Source organism: Bemisia tabaci, chromosome 1 (genome assembly GCF_918797505.1).
Source record: "Bemisia tabaci chromosome 1, PGI_BMITA_v3".
Classification (NCBI taxonomy): Eukaryota; Metazoa; Arthropoda; class Insecta; order Hemiptera; family Aleyrodidae; genus Bemisia; species Bemisia tabaci.
In genome coordinates this window covers 30,013,425-30,035,716 of record NC_092793.1, presented here as the reverse complement: position 1 = coordinate 30,035,716, position 22,292 = coordinate 30,013,425, and the positions used below count along the sequence as shown (strand labels likewise).

General features: G+C 38.2%; 1 protein-coding gene across 2 annotated transcripts in view; it reads right to left on the bottom strand.

Annotated features, from left to right (window-relative positions):
• Window positions 1-1,518: 1,518 nt before the first annotated feature.
• LOC109041309 (bicaudal D-related protein homolog) overlaps window positions 1,519-22,292 on the bottom strand; it is a 132,832-nt gene continuing 112,058 nt past the window's right edge. The window contains exons 1-9 of one of the 2 annotated variants that reach the window (XM_019057625.2): window positions 12,967-13,123; window positions 10,140-10,355; window positions 9,408-9,524; window positions 8,730-8,876; window positions 7,963-8,151; window positions 6,804-6,929; window positions 5,685-5,897; window positions 4,230-4,490; window positions 1,519-1,848 (exon numbers count right to left, since the gene is read on the bottom strand). In XM_019057625.2, coding sequence (XP_018913170.2) covers window positions 1,708-1,848; window positions 4,230-4,490; window positions 5,685-5,897; window positions 6,804-6,929; window positions 7,963-8,151; window positions 8,730-8,876; window positions 9,408-9,524; window positions 10,140-10,355; window positions 12,967-13,056 — 1,500 coding nt within the window. In that variant the 5' untranslated portion in view covers window positions 13,057-13,123 and the 3' untranslated portion in view covers window positions 1,519-1,707. Of the gene's footprint in view, window positions 1,849-4,229; window positions 4,491-5,684; window positions 5,898-6,803; window positions 6,930-7,962; window positions 8,152-8,729; window positions 8,877-9,407; window positions 9,525-10,139; window positions 10,356-12,966; window positions 13,124-22,292 lie in introns of those variants that run through there. The other variant, XM_019057624.2, reaches the window with a different exon arrangement.

Here is a 22,292-nt window from a genome sequence, read left to right as displayed (position 1 = left end):
ATTAGGCCATCATCGAAATATGCTGGTCAATGTATATGAAAAAAGAATCAATTCCTTGTACCACTGAGCTCTGGCTGATTCTTATGTTTTCTCTTCTTCTCCTTTCTTTTCTTTCCTCAAAAGTTTTTTAGAGCAACTATTCATGTCTAGCCATCATTGAAGAATTGAAGGCACTCTGTCATTTAAGATCCTTGCAGTAAAGCCCGCCACACAATGAAACGGGCCTTTCAGAGAGATTGGACATGCCCTTTTCGACCAAAACTGCAAATTTTGATGTTTATTTCTTCACATTATAAATTGTATGGGGTGCTGCTTGAGGAAAAGTTCACGAGAAAATCAGTAAAACTACTTCTAAATCTTCTGCATTCGAGCTTTCATTGTTTCCACATCTTGTATGGCCCTTCTGACTGATTCGCACCTTTAAGCGCCCGATGAGGCGGTTGGTGTCTGAAGTTAAAACGCCTTCACTCCCATGCGTATGCAATACGGATATCCATGGAGCCCGAATAGTCGCATGCGACACAGACTGAAGTTTTGACTGTTTCTCTTACCCCTTGACTTAATGCCAGCGTTGTCTATTGTACTGATGAGATAAACCAGTACTGATTTTGATCACGACATTGTCAATTTTCTGAGAAATGCTTTATTTAAATGTTATTACAATTTTGCTAGCCCTCGAAATCGCAAAAAATTAAGAATTTGAGAATTGATATGCAGAGTTTCCTGAAACCTCCCTTTAATGAATCTCCCTTTGTTTGTTTTTTTCTACTTTTGGGAAAACTAATTTTGAAGTTTAGGTGCGGAACTTTCAAAGAACAGATTCCGATGAATCACACGGAATTTAGAACAATAACGATGATCATTGACCTTTTGACAAAGTGAAATGCGACAGGAAATCTTTAACATCTCAAGTCTGAAGATACGTACAAAATGTTCTGGGTGCAATTCTGAAACTAGTGCAGTAAAGTCTGGTAAGTATATAAAAGAAAATTATATTTTGTTCTGCTCTTTCCCTACTGTAATGTGAACTCCGACTCATCTCCTGACTCATATTCTTCTACGATGTGAATTGGTTCTCTTGTTTAATTCAAACCATATAATTCTGAGTGAAACTTATTAAAATAACTCTGTGTTGAAATGGAGAATTTGCATGCAAATTTTTCACTGCTTCATCTGAAAGTGCTTAAAGAGCTGATCTCACAGTATTTTTCTGATATGAGAAATGGTATAAAAATAGATTTAAAAGTGAAAAAATGCACCGCCTAGTGACGTCATCTGGCGGCATTTCCTATTTAAACACACGTATTTTAGCAGATCAGATCATTTTGTCATATCTTCTCCAGTAATTGCTCAATTCATGCACCAAGGGTATCCTTGTGTTCAGTTCACTTAGTAGTTTCCACTTAAACACGAAATTCATCAAATTTCAGACACCTGTAAATTCTCTATTGTTGACTTATTATTGAGAGCAGCAATTCCTAAATTAGGTTTAGAGGTGCATAGAACACACGAGTAAGATTTTAATTGAAAATAAAATGTATTTTGTACATGTGTTACGGCAGGTAATAGAAAAAAAGAAGAAAAAAACATTTTACAGTGAGTTACCCTAAATAAAAATAGTTAGGTTGAAGAAATAAATCACTGTGAGTATAAATTAGTTTTGATTAGTTGACTGGAGGACACGGGCGGATGCGGGTGGTATTGTGGTCACCTCTGGAACAATCCAAATAGTCTTCTAGAAGCTCTTTTTTGGTCTGCAGATCTTGCACTATCAGTTTTGCTACCGGGTTGCTCTTGGTTCGTTAATTTCCGTCGCATTTGTTCGTCTAATAGTGCTTGCATATCCATCTGAAACAAGTATAACCACATCATTAATTTAATGGTACTATCATCGTGAAAAAGCACTGCTACTTAAAAAACACGCAAAAAATAGCCTTTCCCCAAACGCAAATAAGTGACTTGAACACCATGCCAGTTTTCCTTATATTCTCAGTATAGGCAACACAAATTCCCACGAGATCGAATAGTGGTATCATCGTAAAATGGCAGTTACTCAAAACTCACGCAGAAAAATAGCCTTTAACCGAACGCAGAGAAGTACCGAAACGCCATATCAGTTTGCCTTCAATTTGTAGTATAGGCAACACCAGCTCCCACGTGGTCGAATAGTCGTATCATCGTGAAATGGCACAGTTAAGTACGCGGAACGCTCGTAAAAAGGCTATAGGACATTTCGTCAACGATTTCTTGTCCGCGCACCTGTGTTTTCCAGTAATTTACGTCCACGCGTTTTTTCGGCACGGAAGTTTTGGTCCACGTGCCAGTTGCGACCCAAAGTTAATTGGCCCACATGTAAATACAAACGACAATTGCTCACGACGTTTTTGGATGAAAATGTAAAATGTCCTGGAAGAATGAGGGTTTGCTCGTTTTTTTGTTTTGTCTGTTTGGTCCGACGGAGAATAATATATAGTTGAGAGTTTTGGTAAAAATGGGGGAGCGTCAATTCCACGAGACAAAATTCACTAAAACTTTCTACACCTCTTTGGTGTAACAGGACTTAATTATCTTTCAAGAAATTCCCACCTTGTTATACCTGCACCGGATTAACCTTTATATTTGCCTCAGCTAAAGGCTCTTAGATTTTTCCTGTGTACGATAAGTATCTTGATTTATTTTGCGAGGAAAGATTTGTACTTTTAAAGGATGCCTGTCATTCTTAGTACGTTCAATTTTGTATAATACTGTGCAACACCTCGGTTGTGAAATAGTTGCTTCAGGCGCCGCCGCACGGCGGGCGGGCGGCCAGCGCGGAACGCGTATTGGCGCCTACAAACCTAAGTGGATACTTCAAGCATTGTGCAATGCGTGGAGTATTCCCTTAGGTTTGTAGGCGCCAATGAGCCTCTCGCGCTGGCAGCACGCCGCGCCGCTCCGCTCTGTTAGGCTTGAATATTTATACTCGCATAGTCCGCGTTTTTTAACTCATTATTTTGAAATGGTCGCTTACTCTGCATTGATTATTCTCATTTAAATTGATGGGGAAAAATATATATCAATTTATCAAAGGAAAATAATAATATAATGTGTGTTTTTTAAATATTGGTGGCTCAGTGTCAAATTTGATGATTTCTAAAGCACTTTAATTTTTTTCTTTTACATTTTGTGCTTTTATTGTGCTGCAGCGAGGTTTGTGTACACGCAACCAAACGCTCAAACTTTGACGTATTTGACTCTAAAAGATCGATGTACAAATGGGTTAAAACTAAAGATTGCGTGCTTCTTGGTTTTTTTTTCCTCTTTTACTCATTTTTGCAGTTTCTGTTGCTTATTTTACGTGTGGGCGTAAACTACTGGACAAAAAAGGCGCGCCGACAAAAAATCGTTGACAAAATGTCCTGAAACCCGCAAAAATAGCCTTACCAACACCAAGCAAAGAAGTGACTTTAACACAATGGCAAATTACCCTGAATTATCAGTGTATAAGCAACACAGGCTTCTTCTTGATCGAATAGTGGTACCATTGCATAAAACGGCACAGGTACTCGGAACACAGCCCATAAATAACAAATTACAAATGGACCGCGTTTAACAGAAAGGAACCAAGCCACACCAGCTACTGCCAAATTTAACAGTGAAATTTAATATTTTACGAAAGAACGTTTGTGTGGATTCCTTTGAAAATTTGAAGGAATTTGCTTTGTACTGTGAAGAAAACCCACTGAAATTTGCACGAAAATCCGTACAACCGTTTTCCTGTAAAAAATTAAACTGCTCCCTTAAATTTGGCGATAGCTGATTTTGCTTGGTTCCTTTCTGTTTAACACAGTTCAAATAACTAAGAAGTGACTTTAATGCCATATCAGTTCGCCTTCATTTTTGAGGGTAGGCATTACCAGCTCCCGCGTGGTCGAATAGTGGTATCACTTTGAAGAGTCACATAGTGCGTCGTCTCCCTCACGAAAGAACGTAACTACAAATCAGTGCTGCCAAATTTCCCCTCGCAAATTGTAATTTCACCGGAAGAATCTTGAGCATTTCCAACTGAAAATTTTACTAATTTTTCTTTCGATCTCATTAAAAAATGAGAGAATTTTGAAAAGAAACTACACTGGTACATCCTTGTAGAAAATCCAATTGCTTGATTAAATTTTGCAACCTTGGAATAGAGTTACGTTCTTTCGTCCGGGAGGCGACGAGTGTTGATCGTATTATTGGGTTCAACTCACCTGCCATTGCTCTAATTGTTGACTTAGTTCTACTTTTTGCTGGATGGCCTCCATGAGTTGACTGTTGGCCTGGAGGACGTCTATCCTAGTGCGGGCGAGCTCGACCTGCGTGGCGTTCTTCCTGGCGACTGCGCCGTCGCGCACCTCCCACGCCTTGCGCACCATCTCGTCGCGCGCCAGTCCGTTCAAGTCCTTCAGGTCGGCTCGTGCGCGATCCCGTTCTTCCTTCGCTCCGGCCAGCTCTGCCTCCCTCACGCTCAGCTGCAATACACGAACGGGAAAAATTAGTTCTGTCATGTTCAACGATCAAAAATACATTTTCCGTCTTACCAAAAAGAGTAGTAATCGTAGCTCAAAGAGCCTCTCAAAAATGGGACCCTTTTCCCAAGTAGCAGTGATCGCGATAAGTTGCGATTTGATAGGAGAGGGTGCCGCAATTTTATCGATGGTGATTCATCGCAATTTTATGGGGAAAAAGTCGTGATAAATTGAAACAAAATTTCGATTTTATCGAACTTGATTTTATGGACATAACATCGCGACAAGATTGAGGATAATCGCAAGTTAGTTTCTCTTGATTTTATTCTGAGGTTGCGACTTGTGAGTGGTTAGCACATGGGTTCTCACCAATGCAATGTGATCAAGGTGTTTCGATCCTGGCCACTAGCGCCTGATATTTAAGATTGCGATTTTTTAACCCGAAGATTTGGTCAATGCAACTCCAAGAAAAACTAACCAAAAAGTATAAATTGCACGTTTACGTAACTTCATATTCTACTTCCTATACTAACACAAAATGCCGGTTTTCTCCCTCTATTTTTCTTTTTTTCCTTATGTATTTGAACGAAATAGCTGAGTTCCTCCAAACCCATGTATGATTTTTCAACGGAAAAATCGTGATATTTTGAAATTAAGTTGCGGTATTAAGACGATTTTTTGGCGATAAAATCACCGGAATCATCAGCATGTGTACATTCGTACATCAGGACACTTCCTTAACCCCCAGATAACTCTGAGTTATCTACAGTTTAAGTTTAACCAAAATTTGATACATCAACCAAGATCTTTTGATTGATCTGACTGAAATATAAGTGCCTCAAAGTAACCCCAAGTAACCTAGAAAATGGTATTCGCAGGTGAATATAGAAGAATATGACTATTTAAACGCGTATGATCCAATTCTGCCTACGCTCTCAACTGAAGGCGAGACTTTTCATCTGGCGTGGAGAACTTTTCGACTCCATTTCGGCGTTTATTATTCTCCATCACACAAAGATAGATCGTACGTTTCGAAAGGGTCGCATGTTTTCTGAAGATCTCTAAGGAGAGATTTTTCTAAGTGTGCTTTGCGTACTTAAAATGGCTCAGATTGAGGATCGAAGTCCCTTGTCTCTGTAATGCGATGGCCATACAAACAGCCGTTTAAGGTTAAAAATTCTGCATTTAATGTTATACCTTGCTGGTGAGTTCCATGATGGTTTCTTGTCTCTTCTTGAGTTCATCCTTCTGTTCCTCGTGCTGCTTGCTGAGCCTATCGACAGTCTCTCGTGCCCGGTGGAGATCAATTTCTAGCTCGGTTACGCTTACATTACTACTAGAGTAATCACTACTCGAGAGCTCAGTCACCAGTTCACACAATTCAGAGATCACACAGGTTAAGACGCCAACCTGAAAATCAACGCCACATCTCGTTAGATCGAATTATACCACGTAAAAATGTCTTAATTTGCGCCTAATGTACTATTGTGTCGACGCTGGATTTAGGGGAGCGGGCGATCGGGGCGATGGCCCTAAGTCCCCCATCACGAGATATTTTTTTTATGGGAATACCTGCGGAGGAGTTGTTGACCTCATTACTGATGATTCTTCTCATTTAATCATGAAATTGTAAGTTCCGTATTTATCTCCCTAGATGCATCAGTGTCTATCCTAGATGTGAATTGAAGTCTTCATAACAAGCATGATTTTGAGGAGGGGCTTCCGCGGGGCCCCAACAGGCCCTAAAGCCTAAATCCGGCACTAGATTTAGCACTTACTAAAAAAACATTGGGAGACTTTTAGGGAGGAGGAGGAGGAGGAGGAGGAGGAGGAGGAGGAGAGGAAGAAAATAAGAAACCCTCAATAATTTCATGTAAGCTCCACAGTAAAGAGGAAAAATTGAGATTTCCGAAAACTTTGACCACGCTTGGGTATCCGACCGGAAGTCAAAGAAACTTAGGAAGCAGAATACCGGATACCTAAAAAATTGATACGGTAACTACAATGAATAAAAACACGCTTATTATAAATCTGAGCATTTGACCAACACAGCTCTTTTGCGAATTTGCTAAAATTGATCATAATTTTAGCAAAAAGAAAAATAGATTGCTTACGATAAGCGCCTGTGTACACTTAAATTATGTATAAAAACATAGATTTTTATGGGGTTAATCTTATGGTGATTGATTTTTTAGTTAACAGGAAAAGGTAAGTTGCGAAGCGAGAATAGGCGGCATTTTTCCACGCCCATATTTAGTGAAAGGTTAGCTCTGAATATACTCGTAGAAATGCAAGGACAAAATGAATGATACATACTTTGATTTGTTGCACATTGACTTGATCATGGTTGATCGACGCATCCATTGCGTCTCTACTGCGACTCCTCAGTTGGTGACATAAGGTCTTGACTCTTTCGTAAACAGATACTATTTCTTGTTTTAACTGAAACACAAAATGAAAATCGATAAGATTAATTTTTTCAAAGAAAGCGGGATGTACCGTATTTTTTGTATGAGACCTTTTTTGAGAACTTGGAACGGAACGATTTAACTTCGATGAGTAAGAAAATTGACAATCATGAAGAGACAGGCCATTAAAACCAACCTGCCGGCTATCAACAAATACTCCAAAGCAGCTGTTAAAAGTGGATCTAATCAATACAAGCTTAAGAGCTTTCAACTTAAAAGCTTCGACTTCGTCTGCTGACACAACTCAAAAAGGATAACCCAAATGAGTAAACGAGAGAAATTTGATTATGTCTCAGCGATGAAACATTTTTGATAAAAAAAGAGAGAAAGGAAATAGAAAAACTCCCGAATTGATAAGTCATTCTGCAAAAGCTCCATTTTTTGAGCCACGCCTCGACCACAAAATATTTGAAAGAAATCGTAAATGAAGCTTTCACAAGAGAAATGAACTTAAATTTTGAATTTTCTTTTAATGAGATCCATCCCTGTAAATGAGTGTGCGTCACACTTGCCGTTAATACGCTACCTAACTTAAGAGCAAATATCGCTGACGTTATAGATTTAAAGAATGATCTCAGTGCTGATCCATACTCGTAAGCACTGATCAAGACTGACTTCAATGTCACTTGTACTGTTCTTCGGCTTTTTGGCACTGATCTAAGAGATATTTGACGCCTATTCCGCCTCAGGGTTAGATCTGTTCCGGGAAAAATGCTTCTTGCCATTTTTACCGAGGATGAAATTCACTTAAACTATAAACGCGTATAGTTATAAACTAGTTACGAAATATAACTCACGCGTATTCAAATACATATTTCAGAAGATAAGTAGTGTTGCATGGATTCCGTTACATTATATGTTAAAAAGTATTGCTTCAGGCAAAATTGCACAGACAATGCATGAGTATGACTTTCACGAACTGAACAAATGCGTGACTTAAACGGAATCGTTTGGAATTTTCAAGGGACTAGATGTCAATTTACAACACAAATTCCTCTTGATATTACCTGTGTTAGTTCATCTCCAGGAGAAGAATTTGTAAGTGCGGCAGTGGTTGTTCCGACACCTTCTTCACATTCCATCTCGCTGAGTAACGATCGATGTCCTTGTCCTATCATTCCTATTGACTCCAAACGTGTTCCTAAATTACCATTTGTTGCTCTTAAATCTTCTAATTCTCTATGCGATACTCGTAACTGGAAAAAGAAAAGAGCAAAAAGAAATGATCAACTAGAAAAACAGTAAAAAGGTAATTTTTTTGGTTCATTTGACGATACAATGGTGACATTTACTCAAAAAAAAAAAAAAAAAAAAAAAAAAAAAAAAAAAAAAAAAAAAAAAAAATCCGAATAAAAATATAAAAGATTTTAAAGACATAAATGAAAGCCTGTCAAATGTAGATAAAAACGGAAATTAATTCATCTCCGAGAGGAATATTTGAGTCATTTCAGAAATCCACGAAATGGAGACGAAAAATTAAGACTTCAGAATGCATTCTTTTAATATTGCTGATCGTAATTGGGACCTAAAGCTCAGCCGAAGATTTGACTTGAGAATCTCAAAAAATTGACAGTTAAGTTACGGCTACGTTTAAAAACAAACTCAATGGACTCTCCGCGTAAATTAGACACTATCATTCGGTACGGTAAAATAGACAACGAAAGATATTCACTCATTCTCTCTACAAGGCTTTTCAATTTCCAATAAGCCCTGCTGATTTTTCGAGCATCTGTTAATGATGAAAACAGATGAAAACAAATGAAAATAGTGTTACCTGAATTTCTTGTTCCCTAGTTTGTTTCTCTAACATCATTATCCTTTCACTAGCTTCTTCTAAGGCTACACTGATACTATCTCTGTCGCATTGTAAAGTATGAAGTCTTTTTTCTAATTCACTTTTTCTCTCCGACATCATTTGGATCTGGAAAGAAACAAAAAAAAGGATGATACCACAAAAATATAGAAGCGTAACTCGAGGAACCTAACTCGAGGTACTGAGGGAATGCAAGTTGTGATCATCGCAAATTCTTTGAAACCCCTCCATGACCACTAAAGATAAAATTTTATCATACGTAGATTGATTCAAGTGCTAATACCAATTTTAAAATAAAACGATATGACTGAAACATTGAATAGGGGATACTTAGTTATTCCTTCGTTTAAATTACAAATAAAATGATGACACTTCTGGTTTTTGTTATTTATTCATTTTTTTATTAACTTTCATTTTTCTTTTTTTTACAAAACAAAAAGAAAAGACCAGGTACAGTTTTGAGAAATGATTGAATACCTGTGAGCTTAATGGCAACCATTCTGACGTTACAAATTTTCTGGAAAAAAAAAAATTATGAAAATTTAACCATACATTTAACCTTGCTGTTTTTTGCCCGCTCTATTTACTGCGTGTTTTTATGCTTAGCTTTTCTAGACAGGTAGAAATCTGGAGACCTACCTCATCTCTAAGTACTTCGAGGGAGCTTTGGTGATCCTGCAAACTCGACTTCCTAAGATTACATTGATCTCGTAAACCTTGTAATTGTAACGTTAGAAGTTCTTCTTGTTTGCTTGACTGGAAACAGAAAAATAGAGCGAATGCATTTAAAACAAAGTAAAAATTAAAAAGTTATGAACTATCATGGTTTTTATTGGAATTCAAGATTCGGATGAGAAATTTTTTTCTAGAGAGATAATATATTTATACGTTTGAATTTTGAGGGTCAAAACCCCAATATTTGTTTTTTATAGAAAACATTCAAGGTTTTTTTCTTCTTTGTGACTGAGTGACTAGAAAAAAGTATTAAAGTCTTAGAACCCGTTTCAGATTACTTTTCCTCTCTTGCTTTATGCGCGGGATAGGGAATTATATGTACATACAACGAAAGTGGAAAGAAGAAGTAATCTGAAAAGGGCTCTAACGATCTATAAGGATCGTCGCTTTTGGAGGGTAAAAGTAGATATTTTAGAGCCTTATTTTCCTTTTCATTATCTTGAATAATAATAAAAACGATCTTGTCACAATTTTGATGTACCTAAAATCTGTCTCGGATATTGAGGTATCGAAATTTTTGAAGAAATCTACAAGGAAAAAATGGAAAAGAAATGCTGCTTCAAATAATGAAAATTGTAAACAAGGTCGGACTAGATCTTTGGTTAAATACTTTATAGATAACTAATTTTTACTCACCTCTTTAATTTGAATTTGCAATCTTTGGTTTTGTTCCGTGAGCTCAGATATGAGAAGCGCCTTCTCTTTCTCCGTCTGCTTGAGAGAATTTTCTCTCTCGTCCAGAGCATTTTGAAGTTCCCTGATATCCGCTTGTAATTCTAATAGACGAGTATCACATTCTGACTGAGTTGATAGAAGCTTCCGCCTAAGGAGATGTCTATCTTGTTCTATTTCCTGCAAAAATCAAGCAAACCCCAAAATATTTTAGTTTAAGTCCTTCAAACAGTCAAAAATGGACACAAAAAAAATCTTAATCTCTTATCTAGTTACTAAGAAACGTTTAAGAAACATTAGCATGGAGAGGATTGACCTTTGGTATGAATTTAAAGTTAAGGAATGATCGTATCATAGAAACAAAATCAAGTAAAAAGAAAGTCAAACATAATTGTTTGAAATAAAATAAAATAAAAAAAATTTAAAAAATGTTAAAAAAAGAAACATTTGAACATTGTTCTACAACACCTGTTATCTATGATTGAACTTAGAAATAAGGAAAGAGTGTAATAAGCTTAAAGGGGGGAAGGGAGGTATAATTTGATGCGGCAGGGCATGTTAAAAAAAAGGAGAAAAAATAAGAACGCATTGAATGTAATTGGACAAACAAACGCAACGTAGCCTCAACAGGCTTGACAGTCAAAACAGAGAAGATTCTGTGATTAGATAATTAACTATGACGGAATCGGACCAACTTCAGCGGGCATTCCTCTTTTCGTTAGTTTTTTATTCGCCATCTGTTCCGTCTAAAGTAATCATTTTTGTTTCTCCTGAGCTGATCTCGTTACGATCTGGTCGATAATACTCAACATTTGAATTCGCTGGAGTTAAAACCGCGGAGATGGCCATCATTAGATGAGCCCTAGAATAGAAGCATTCGTAATGAGCAGAGGACTCATCAGAAAATAGATTTATTGCGATTCAACATCGACTGATTTTCGCTTGGGTACTAGACCGATAGGAAGAGAATTAAAGCATCACGGTTAACCGGGACGCACAGTTGCCAATTTGTTGAGAACTCTCCAAATCTACATTGAAGAACCAATGGAAACTAGGCAATTTTAGGACGAAAATCAGTCGCTAATCAGCCAGGAAGTGGTCGCTGTTTTGCGCTGTTGCATATCACCTAGAGCTCTCCGATTTGACCCTCGGCAGTTCTGCAACATCAACCATTTGTTTTAAGTTCGGCGACTATGGAGCTACATCTTTGCATGTCGGACGGTGGACACGCTTCATTTGACCGATTTACGAATCGGTCGAAACAAGAGCAATATTCCTCTCCTTCTTATCCAGTCGGTTGCAGGGAATTACTTCCCTTCCCTGCTCCAAACTGAAAGAACGCGAATCGAGAAACATTTTCAACAGGCTGTTGGTTCAAATGTAAACGGATAAACTGTCTCGTCGTATTTACGCCACGATGCTCGAATGCGTCTAAGTGTCGAAATTTCTCGTGTTTGAGGATTCATAAATTGACTTTTGATTAATGTGAATATTCAGTGTTAGTTCCGGAAGAAGCACCATGCCGCATCAGGGCCGGATTAAGGGGGTGGCCACATGGGCCGCGGCCCATGGCGGCAAATCTAGGGGGCGGCAAATTTTGCAATTTTTTTAAATGTGGGTATAAAAAAAATCGGATTTAGAAAAACATTACAAACGAGAAAAGGCGACAAAATCTCTTATTTCCTGAGAATATAGTCATTTCTAATTGTGTCCTCTTTCAATGATACAAGAGACAGCACCTTTAATTAGTCGAGTTAAGAAAGAGACCAAACACGCAATTTGGCCTGGAACGGCGCGACTGAGAGAGAAATGATGAAGAGGACTTGAGGTGAAAAGGAGAAGCCCTCGGCGCGGCGCTGTCGGCATGTAACACATATTAGCGCCTACGAGACTGCACGAATACTTCACGCATTGCATCTAACACAGTGCGGTCAGCGTGAAACGGATAGCGCCTACTAGAACGCATGAATACCTCACGCATTGCGTCAAACACAGTGCGTTCAGCAGCGGTCGGCGTGAAACTCAGAGCGCCTACAAAACTGTCGGAATACTTGACGCATTGCGACACGGTGCAGTCTGCGCGGCGCGGCGGCGGAAGTTAAAATCATTAAACCACACTTATGTTGGTTCTTTCATAATTTTTTCGTTCATTTCTTATGAATGGAAGGCCTTGTTCACACAGAGATAGGTTTACGAAACTTAACTTTCGCGCAAAGTTCGGTGAATTTTTGCTAGTAGTGTTGACAGGGCTCTCCCAAAAAATGTGTCCAACACGAGTCAACGCGTCTCATGCACCCCACCCCCACTAGGACGTTCACTTGATGGCCTTTATTGATGTTTCAAAACGAATGAGAAGGGGCGGCAAGTAGGTAAATCCGGCCCTGTGCCGCATTGCTAAAAAGAGGCTCCGTAATCAGCGATTATTCGAACAGCAAATGGATGTAAAATTCTAAGACTCATAAGTTCTGGCAGCATAAGTCTAAAATAGGTAATACCGAAAAAGAGCTTCGAAAGGCTCTGGGCTTCGCAAACCCCTGGAGGTTATTATGGGACAAAAAGGTATATTTTTCTCTGAGTGGATTGGACTATTTTCTGGGAGGGACCCAAAACTCCGTGCTTTTTAGGGAAAAGCAGAAACAATAATTTTACGATTTTTTAACGATAGAATCAAATTGAGTGTGAATATAAGGTCGTGAAAAGTGAAAAATGCTTCAGGTCTTTTCTTTCAAGAGGTGTAACGAGACGGGTAAAAGCACGCAGATTATCTAAAAGTTATAATTCTTTCACTCACGCAGGTAACGAAATTTTCCAACCGGCACTTCCGCGACTGTTGGAGCCCCTCTGCGGAACTTGCGGCAAAACTCTCAAAAAGTAAGTTCATTCGCACTCAAGCGTAGATTGAAGACAAGTTTAGACGCGAGTTCATCTTGCTCAAGTGTGAGATCAATACAAAGAGTTATTTACGCTCTGCGCGCGGCACCACATCGACACCGAAAGTGCATCACTCTGCGGCAGAGCGAGTCGACGAAAACTGCACCCTGGAGACATTCGCGAAAACAAAGAAACTGCAAACCCAACGCGCCATTTTCAGTACATTAAGCACAACCAATTAAACAGCCTGCAAAATAATATCTGCAACATTAGTTCTCAAACCCACTCCCCCTATGCATGAAGTTCGAGGGATCTTTGTAACACATACTTTCCATCATATTCGCTTGAATCTTAAATTGAAAATAAACTTTTAAAACAATGTTGAAGGGATCAGTGAAACTAGAAGAAATAATTGACTGACACATCTACGGTGAGACTTTCTAACCACGTATCTCATTTGCGGTTTTTAAAAATCTTCGATTAGATATTATTTTTTTTTTTTTAGGAAAAACGAAAACAGCATCATTCCTTGAAGTTTTCCCAGAGTTTGTTTCGCACAGAGAGGAAAAATCACGGAAATGTTTAAGGATAAACGTTAAATAGCCCTCCGTGTAAAAAATGAAGAACGACTGCAAGAAGTCCGCAACTGCGCAAACCGAGATACGTGGTTTCAGAGTTTTACTGTGGATACCGGAGGGTATGGATTCTATCGACATGAATCGATCGAAAAATGAAAACGTTAATCGATCGATACCGATTCGATCGACATGAATTGGTCGAAAAACAAGAACGTGAGTCGATCGACGTGAATCGATTCATGCCGATCGAATCGACACCGGTTTTTTAATAAGTTGTCGATCGAATCTATGTTGATCGATTCACGTTTTCATTTTGTGATCGATTCATGTCCATCGAATCCATACCCTCTTCGATACCCTGTGTTTTTTTGCTGGTCTGCTATATAAAATTGGTCGATGATATAAGTTTACAGAATTTTTTGAAAAAACTTTTTGACATTATAGGAAATTGAAGAAAAAATTAGATAAATTTAAAAGTGAGAAATTTAATCGCCTTAAACGTCAAAGGGCGGTGGTTCCTTTTTACACACATAGCAGTAGAGTAGATCATTTTGTCATAAATCATCCGATCTTAATGTTCAATTTAGAAACCGAGGCTCTTATCGCACTCAGTTCAATTAGTGGCAGTGGCGTGGCGTTCTTTGCGATTTATCGATTGACTGCCATTTAAATCTATGGAAATTGGAAAAGTATCGATAAACAAGGTGTCCATAATGAACACCTTAATAATCGATTCTTTACCGTAGCTTTAACTGGGGAAATATCGATAAATCGCAAAGCACGCCACGCCACTGATTAGAGGCTCCCATTTCTAAAAGAAATTCATCAAATTTCAGACACCTTCAAATTCTTCATTGCTTCACTATACATACAAATGAGTCTGATGATATTGAACGATGCAAGATCCTGATTACTGCATAAAATTCAATCTCATTATTCCTCTTCGATTCGCTTTAAATAAATTTCCGTGTGCGTATTAAAGATATGTTTCGATTGTAAAAATGACGCAGCAGTGCTGCTCAAAAGTTAAAATAAATTGCTGATGAAGTAATAAATGGCTCCACAATAGGGTCTAACGAGGCTTTGATTACTTCCTTGCATTGTCGTCGGCTGCATAGCTTTCATCGACATGAGACGATGGACATAAGGTCTGAGAGATTGGCAGTTTAATCATTCCATGTGTTCTCAATGACGGTATTTTCGTGTCTGGTCATGAGTAAATTACTGAATGAGTCGGATAATCTACTGCACAGGGTAAAAAATTAGGCACGACACATTTAGCTCATCAAAATTCCATACGAAACACGGTGAACACATGATAAAGTTCCGAATTCAACTCATCAACGAAAAGTCCGCATTTTCTGTGCTTGTTTATTTAAAATTTTCGCTTGATCAAAAAACCAAGTCTACTTGCAACCAAACTAATCTCGGTATCCCTACGATGCAATAATTTCTTTAGTGTGCTGAACATTTTGAAACAAGTCAACAAATTTTGTTGTCTCCGTTAGGTCGTTTGGAAATTTTGTACGGGTGGGACCCGACCACTGACGAGATATTTGAAGTCAGGTAGGATGCTTGTCTCTCGGAAATAATATCATTTGAATTCATGAACACTCGTTTGCCTTGAGTGCCCTTTCAATCCTTTAACGTTAGAGCCATCGCCTCCTCAATTTATTGGCGCTTTTTGCTAATTTCCTTTTAGATATTTGGAGGGGCATGAGAGACAAATAAAGAGAAAGAATGAAGGGGATACATTAAGGAAAATGGAGAATAGGGATGAGTGGGGGAGGAAAAGAGAGAAAAATAATACACTTGGTGGAAATCACTATTGATCTCATTTTTTGACTCGAAAGAGGTGATCATCATCTTGCCTAACATCAGTAAGCGCTTCGGAAAAATGTGCATTTTATTTTGAAGAAGCGACCCTTTGGAGGTACAATACTTCAATGCAAGGTGGCTTTTAAGACTGGGGATCACCTAAAATATGCTTCATTTAATGAAGTTATTCCGTAAAATAAATTTAATCTGCGTCATTTCAACATAAAACTTCTGAAGGATCTGGTTTTGGGATAGGGATCTCATTTTTAGGGTGGAAATTTTCACCTAGTCTCTTATTACTCGAAGGGCGTACACACCATGGGTTATTACTTGTACGTAAGTTGAACATGTTGCTGCCAAATGGAATTATGTGCATTAAAATATGAGTCCTGAAACCCATAAAAACATATGCATAACGGGGCTCATTATGCACATAGTCTCGTTTGGCAGAGATACATCCAGTCAGATGAGGCATTAACAAAACGGACTGTTTCGTCGACCGGTAGACACGATAGGTCGTAAATAAATTCTGCAATAAACCCTGTCTTCCGTACAACTTAATGCTTTTCTGGGCTCATCTCAATGTGCAGTTACGCCCTTTTGTCAGCCGGGCGACGATCTGGTGTCAATGCGACTTTGCCGATCCTTCAGTTCCATGATACAGAATCAAGAGTTCCGGAAACAAGAAGGAAAATTGGTTGATTTCTTACTGGACAGAGACGTCATAGCAATTGGCCCGTGAAATCTTGCTGTGTCATAACTAACGCCTTCGGTTAAAAAGTTGCCAGATAATATTGAAAATAATTATGCACGTATTTTTTTCATTTTCTATAGCTTCGTTCTTTGATGACTGAAGTGTCCTAACCACACAGAGCCGATCGAATTGATCAATGGAATATTACGAAGATAAAATTATTAAAAATTAGGTCCTAGAAATAAATACCTTTTTATTGATAATTTGAATCCGTGCATTCTTAAATATTCACCTGGCCTATATGTTTGAGATTATTTCATTTTGGCAAATTTGGAAAGGACATGCTCATTGAAAAGTAATACCATTCAAAAAAAGAATTTTCAGGATGCGGCTTTCTATAGCAGCATTCAGCTAAGTTTATCTGATAAAGTGAAGTCACACGGTTTACTTTCTTCTACTCCTGCTTTTCGAGAGAATCAGATGCTCGCAACACAAACTTAGGGAACAAAGTTCTAAAGTTTTTTTATTTAATTCATACGGTCTCCACATAATGTTATGAAAACTCGTGGTTTTCTGGTCAACTAGATTGGCAGAAAAAAAGAAGAAAGAAACAAGCTACAAAATTTTAAAGAAAAATATAAAAAAAATTACATTTACATGGAAAACTGCAGGTCGGTTGTTGAATCGTGATCGAATAGCCTTGATCGATAAATAGCATTGCCAAGATAGGGATTTTTCGATCTAGCTCATTCGATAACGATACAACAATCGACCCGCTGACCCCTAAAAGCCCTCGAAACACGACAATCATCCCTCTCACAATTTAAAATGCTAACAGACTCACTATAATTTTTTAAAGGAAATTAAATATATAATTCTTGACATGTAGGTAATCGTTATCATTCCAGGCGTGAACAGTTTTTTACCTATATCCGGCAACCGAGGTACATATCTTTCGGCATTGTCGTCGTGCCAATTCGATTTGTCACACTTTCCACCGGTAAAAGTGCGTATGAGCACCAATGCCGGTCGATTCAATGAGAGTGCCCTCGCGCAATTTGAGTTGGTGCGACTAAATAGTTATGTAATAAATACACACTCCTTATACAAGTGTGCCACGGCTGCCAATCCGCACTGACAAATCAGAGCGCCCCACTCATCGGCCAATCACTCACGCCGATTCCGTCGAAAAGTTGGCAACCTGAGGTCGGCTCCACATTTCTCAACAATTGCAATTATTCCGAATGCTGCATGTCCCTCGAAAAGACGAGGTGGAAATCGAGCAAACAGACCTAGGAGCAAGCCTTCCATACTAAGAAAGAACACCGTATGAACATTCAAGGGGTGCCTATATAAAAATAGGTATTTATTTTTCAGAAAAGTTCTGAGCAGTTTGACTTAAAATTGCTTGTCAACTGAAAGCCTCCAAAAATTCAAAAAAATGAAACATTCACAAGTACCCCAAAAAAATGGTATTTGGCAAGGTTCTGAGGATTCAAACGGTGTCCTTACGCAGCACGGCAGGAGGGCTCATCGACATTCCCAGAAATTTAGTGGATGCCAGAGACGTCAACGCCTCATCTATCATCAGTTTTTTTTTTGTTTTTGTTTTTTTAAATTATCCCGATACGCGGTTTTGACGAAATTGCGAGAAAGTATCTTTGCGTGACGACTCATGGAGTGTCGGCCCATTTCACAGTCGTAGCTTCTCGAGGTTTCATGACACGGACCCATAATGCCATGGTGGGGTTGGGGGTGGGAGGCAAGAGCATTGGTAGTGGTAAATCAGTCTTGTCTCGAGTTTCAACACAATTGTAGAAATCTTCCTCTCTTAAGTACATCAAAATAGAGGCAATAAGCAGTATTCTGATGGGTTAATCATCATGATCTCAAATTTGATCGATGCATGTGACTTTTCGATCACGGCTCAAAATTAGCATTATTTTGCAGCTTAAAGGTCGACTTAAGGGTGTCAGATTTTAGTATGATGAAACAATTGAAAAGAATGAACGAAAAAGTAACCGAACTCTGATTATATACCCTTAAAAATGACCTCTGGAATGTCTGCTGACGCAAACAAAATGCGTACCTTTCTGAGCATATAGTCGATTAAGTGCACTAAATTCCCATTGAATACTCAATTTGGTTTACTCCGACTGGGTTATTTGACCTACTTGGCCCTTTCACATACACTCAGTTACATTTGAGGTTTTTTTTAAAAAAAAAAAAGGAAAAAGGCTAAAATGCCCTCCAGCATTTAGATTTATGAATCCGTGTTTGTGATATTTTACTTTTTGTGTTTAAAACGAAGAATTTCATATAGTCTTTGATGAAATTGCATACCGCTCTAAGTAAGAATCCCGTAACTATGAATCAATACTTGTCGGTGATTGTACTCGAAAGAGGGTGACTCTGCATTATTCTTACCTTACAATATATTCAAAATCATCAATTTATGTACATAATGGGATCTACATCGATTACTATCGATTGTACATATATGAATAGATAAAAATTAGTGTCGCCACGTAAATCTCCACCTTAAGAGGAGAGGGGGGAGGGGGGCGTGCGTGGCTATTTCCACCGATGCAGGATTGCAGGATCACAATATCATTTTGGCACCGAGATAACAATGTCTTCGGACGCGGATGTATTATGACACACAGTGATATTAGAACGTGAATTGAATAACTCGACGAAATACCTGAGGTTACAGGCCTCTGAGAGTAACGTCTGGAATATTTTCGCACCAACGTACCTGTAACAAACACCAAAAAAACGCAATTAATTTCAATTGATTAATTACGGCAAGTTTATTATCTGAATTTTGAAACAACTCCGTAACACATATCTCAAAACAAGGAAAGATAGCGATGTACATGTAACGTAAAATAAATCATGAGAATGAGGTGCATAGAAATATTCTGAATTTTAAAATCGCGTGATTCCTCAACATCAACGGGGAGATTGATTGAAGTTCGTAACACCGCACAGTGGATCGAGACAATTAGAGAAGTTGGCCATGCAATTTTTTACTAAAACTGCAAATTTTTATGTTTATTTTGTCACATTTTAAATTTTAAGGGGAACTTCTACAAGAAAATTTCACGAGGATACCAATGGAGCCACTTATAGAACCTTAAAGTTTTGTATAAACGGAGTTATAAGCGTTTAAAGTTTCCAAATGTTGTCCGATCTCTCGTGTCGACTTGATCCACCTTACGCCGCAGATATTTTTTCAGCTCCAGAGCATGCTAGTGCACCATTCATTCCAAAGGATTAAACACTCATTTCTAAATATTCAGTCAGGTATATCGGGAGCCATGTCACTGCAATACCTGCCGATCTTAATGTGCAATATCCGTGCGCTCTTGAAAAACGTCTTCTCATTCACTAAATTCATGTAGCTTTGATGGAAAGTAAAACCATTCCATTGCGTAATGCGAAAATTAATTTCAGCAATTTTATAATCGAAGCTTAGATTCTGATCTCAATTTGGCTTCAAATAGTGTTCTGCATTTTGTGTCCTGAAATTGAGCAATGCTTACGAGGCTGCGCATCACCCAAGTAACGATCAACCATCTTTAATTTTATGAAACGTAGTTTTTCGACCTATTGCAGCAGATAAGACAGTTTGAAATTGTTACACACCCTTTGGTTTATTCTAAATACAATTAGGAATAATGGCGTGGGCGTCATTTGATTTCAATCATTTAAGAACTTTTGAATGACTTATATCAATACACCAAATTAAATTCTAAACTTTGGAGTCAAAACACGTTGTTGAAATATCTGTAAATTTTATTGATTCAACAGGCTCGGCCGTTTGGCGCCATGGTTACCATCATGTCAACATTGTGACGCAACATTTATCGATCCGAGGAGAAACATGTTAAACCTGAGAACAAAATGTATATTTGAATGATACGTGTAAGTGTATTGACGAAACTGGTCATTTGACAAATTACTCATCTATTTGGTCGTGTCATTTTATCAGTTCAACTGTGGGCATCTCAACAAACTATGGGACTGTTAGAAACTTTTGCTTGGGTAAAAATGAAAGTTGTTTCTTACAGAATACGGTTAAAAAATCGTGATGCATGAGCGTATAGGACAAGTCTGAGATCATTTTTAATTTCAAAATTTGGGTGCGAAAAACTTAGGCATTTATAAGCTTCCCAGCTCAAAAATAATACTGCGGCAAAGGAATAATTTAATTCGGATGAGTTTCACTACTCAACGCGAAGTTTAAAATGGCCACAAATGCGTATATCTGTCCGATTGAAAACAATTTTATTTCTTTTAAAAAAACAAGTTTGTCATTAAAAAAGACCTCTACAAATTTTAAAGTGTTCTACTTGAACAACGCCACTGAAGGAGATGAATAGAACCAAGATGTAATGGTTAAAATCATATATAATTACTAAAGTATCTCTCGACTCACGCCATCATCAGAGCATTTACAAAACTTGAAACAAAAACATAATCACAGATTGAAATTTTTTTATGATAATTTACATCACAGATATATTTATGTTAGTGTCAAAATTAAAAGAACATCCCAGATGATCTACCACTACAAGAATTAAGCCTTACCGAGATAACATGTAAAAATAAATCATAACCCATCTGTTTCTCATTTTTTTCAAAATTATAAGTGCAAATGAAAGAAGTGGTCCATTGTGTTAGAATTTAACGAGGGTAAAAAAGGCCATGAAGCAATCCTTCATGGAGAAAATGTTGAACGGTTATAGAGAAACAGTCTTTGTAAACGCGGACAGTGGTTAATGAATTTTGCGTGCAACCTAGCAACATTATTCCGGTACCACCGTTCGCGAAGTACCGGGTGGCTCGGCTCAACTGGAGAACAGTTGGACTATCGATTCCTTTTCGCGAAATTGATATCGGGCCCCGGCATCGAATCAACGTCCCAGTTTCAGAGCACACGAACATGGCGAGCCTCTTCCATACACTGAAAAAAATGAGTTAGCGTCAGATGACTAAAAATGGTTTCTATACACTAACTCATATTGTGTGATTTGGACACACATGATTTTTGGTTTCTGTACACTAACCACTATTAGTGCTGGGAACTAATTCCGCTACTCTAATTCGCATTCGGTAGGGTTGGGTCAACCTAACCTCAAAACTGAGAGAGGAGAAAACGGCTTAGCGAATGATAACATGGACAATACTTTCAGGAAAAGAATATTTCTTAAAAGATGAGAGGTAAAAATCAACTGACCGGTTCCAAATGAACGACAGAGGAAAGGAATATCCCATAGGTATGTGCAAGTAGACAGAATTATCCTTTAGAGAGACACACACTCACACATGAAACGGTAGCGAATGTTCACACTGAATAAATATATCTCGTCCGAACACTTGAGATATTCTTTTGAAATTACGGGAGAACACGAACTATAGAAGTAAGCAGTAAGTTCACAGATTTTCGTAAAATATAAACTGAACGCGGAACGCTTTAATCGCAATTTAATACAGAAGATTGACGACTCCAACGAATATCATGCTTGTTTACGTTTTGAATCGAACAGACGATTTCTAACCTTAACAGGTTTATTTATGTTGCTTTCGAACGTTTTCAAGAAAGAGAGGACACTATAAATCATACCGGGAGTATTTACATTGTCAAACGGGCCCGAAATTTCACATTTTAATTGATTTTCACGAGCTGACGCGATTGAGGCTGTTGTACCGACGCCACTTTTTAGAAACTAAATAAATGTAACGGACAATGTGGCAGTTAGTGTTGAGGGCGAATTAGTTTGACCCGAGGGTGAATTTGTCTTACCACAGCGCTAATTTTACAGCTAGTGCTGTTTTCCAATTCTGTTCGCGCTCTAGTAAAGTCAAGTCAGCGTATGAAGCGAATTGATTGGTGCTTCAGTACAATAAATTAGTTCTGAAGCCTAATTTTGATTCTACTTGGCGAGAACTTACCAAATTAGTTCTCAACGCTAACTACTTTTTTTTCAGTGTAGTTCCCAACCATCAAATTAATTTACGAGCCATAAAGAAAAAGATGATGGATTACATAGTTCGAGGGCCTAGGTCGGGAAATAAGGCCAATCTTGTCAGACAGTCGAGAGTTATTCGCATTTTCTGGTCACGAATGTTGCAGCTTCCAGCAAACTT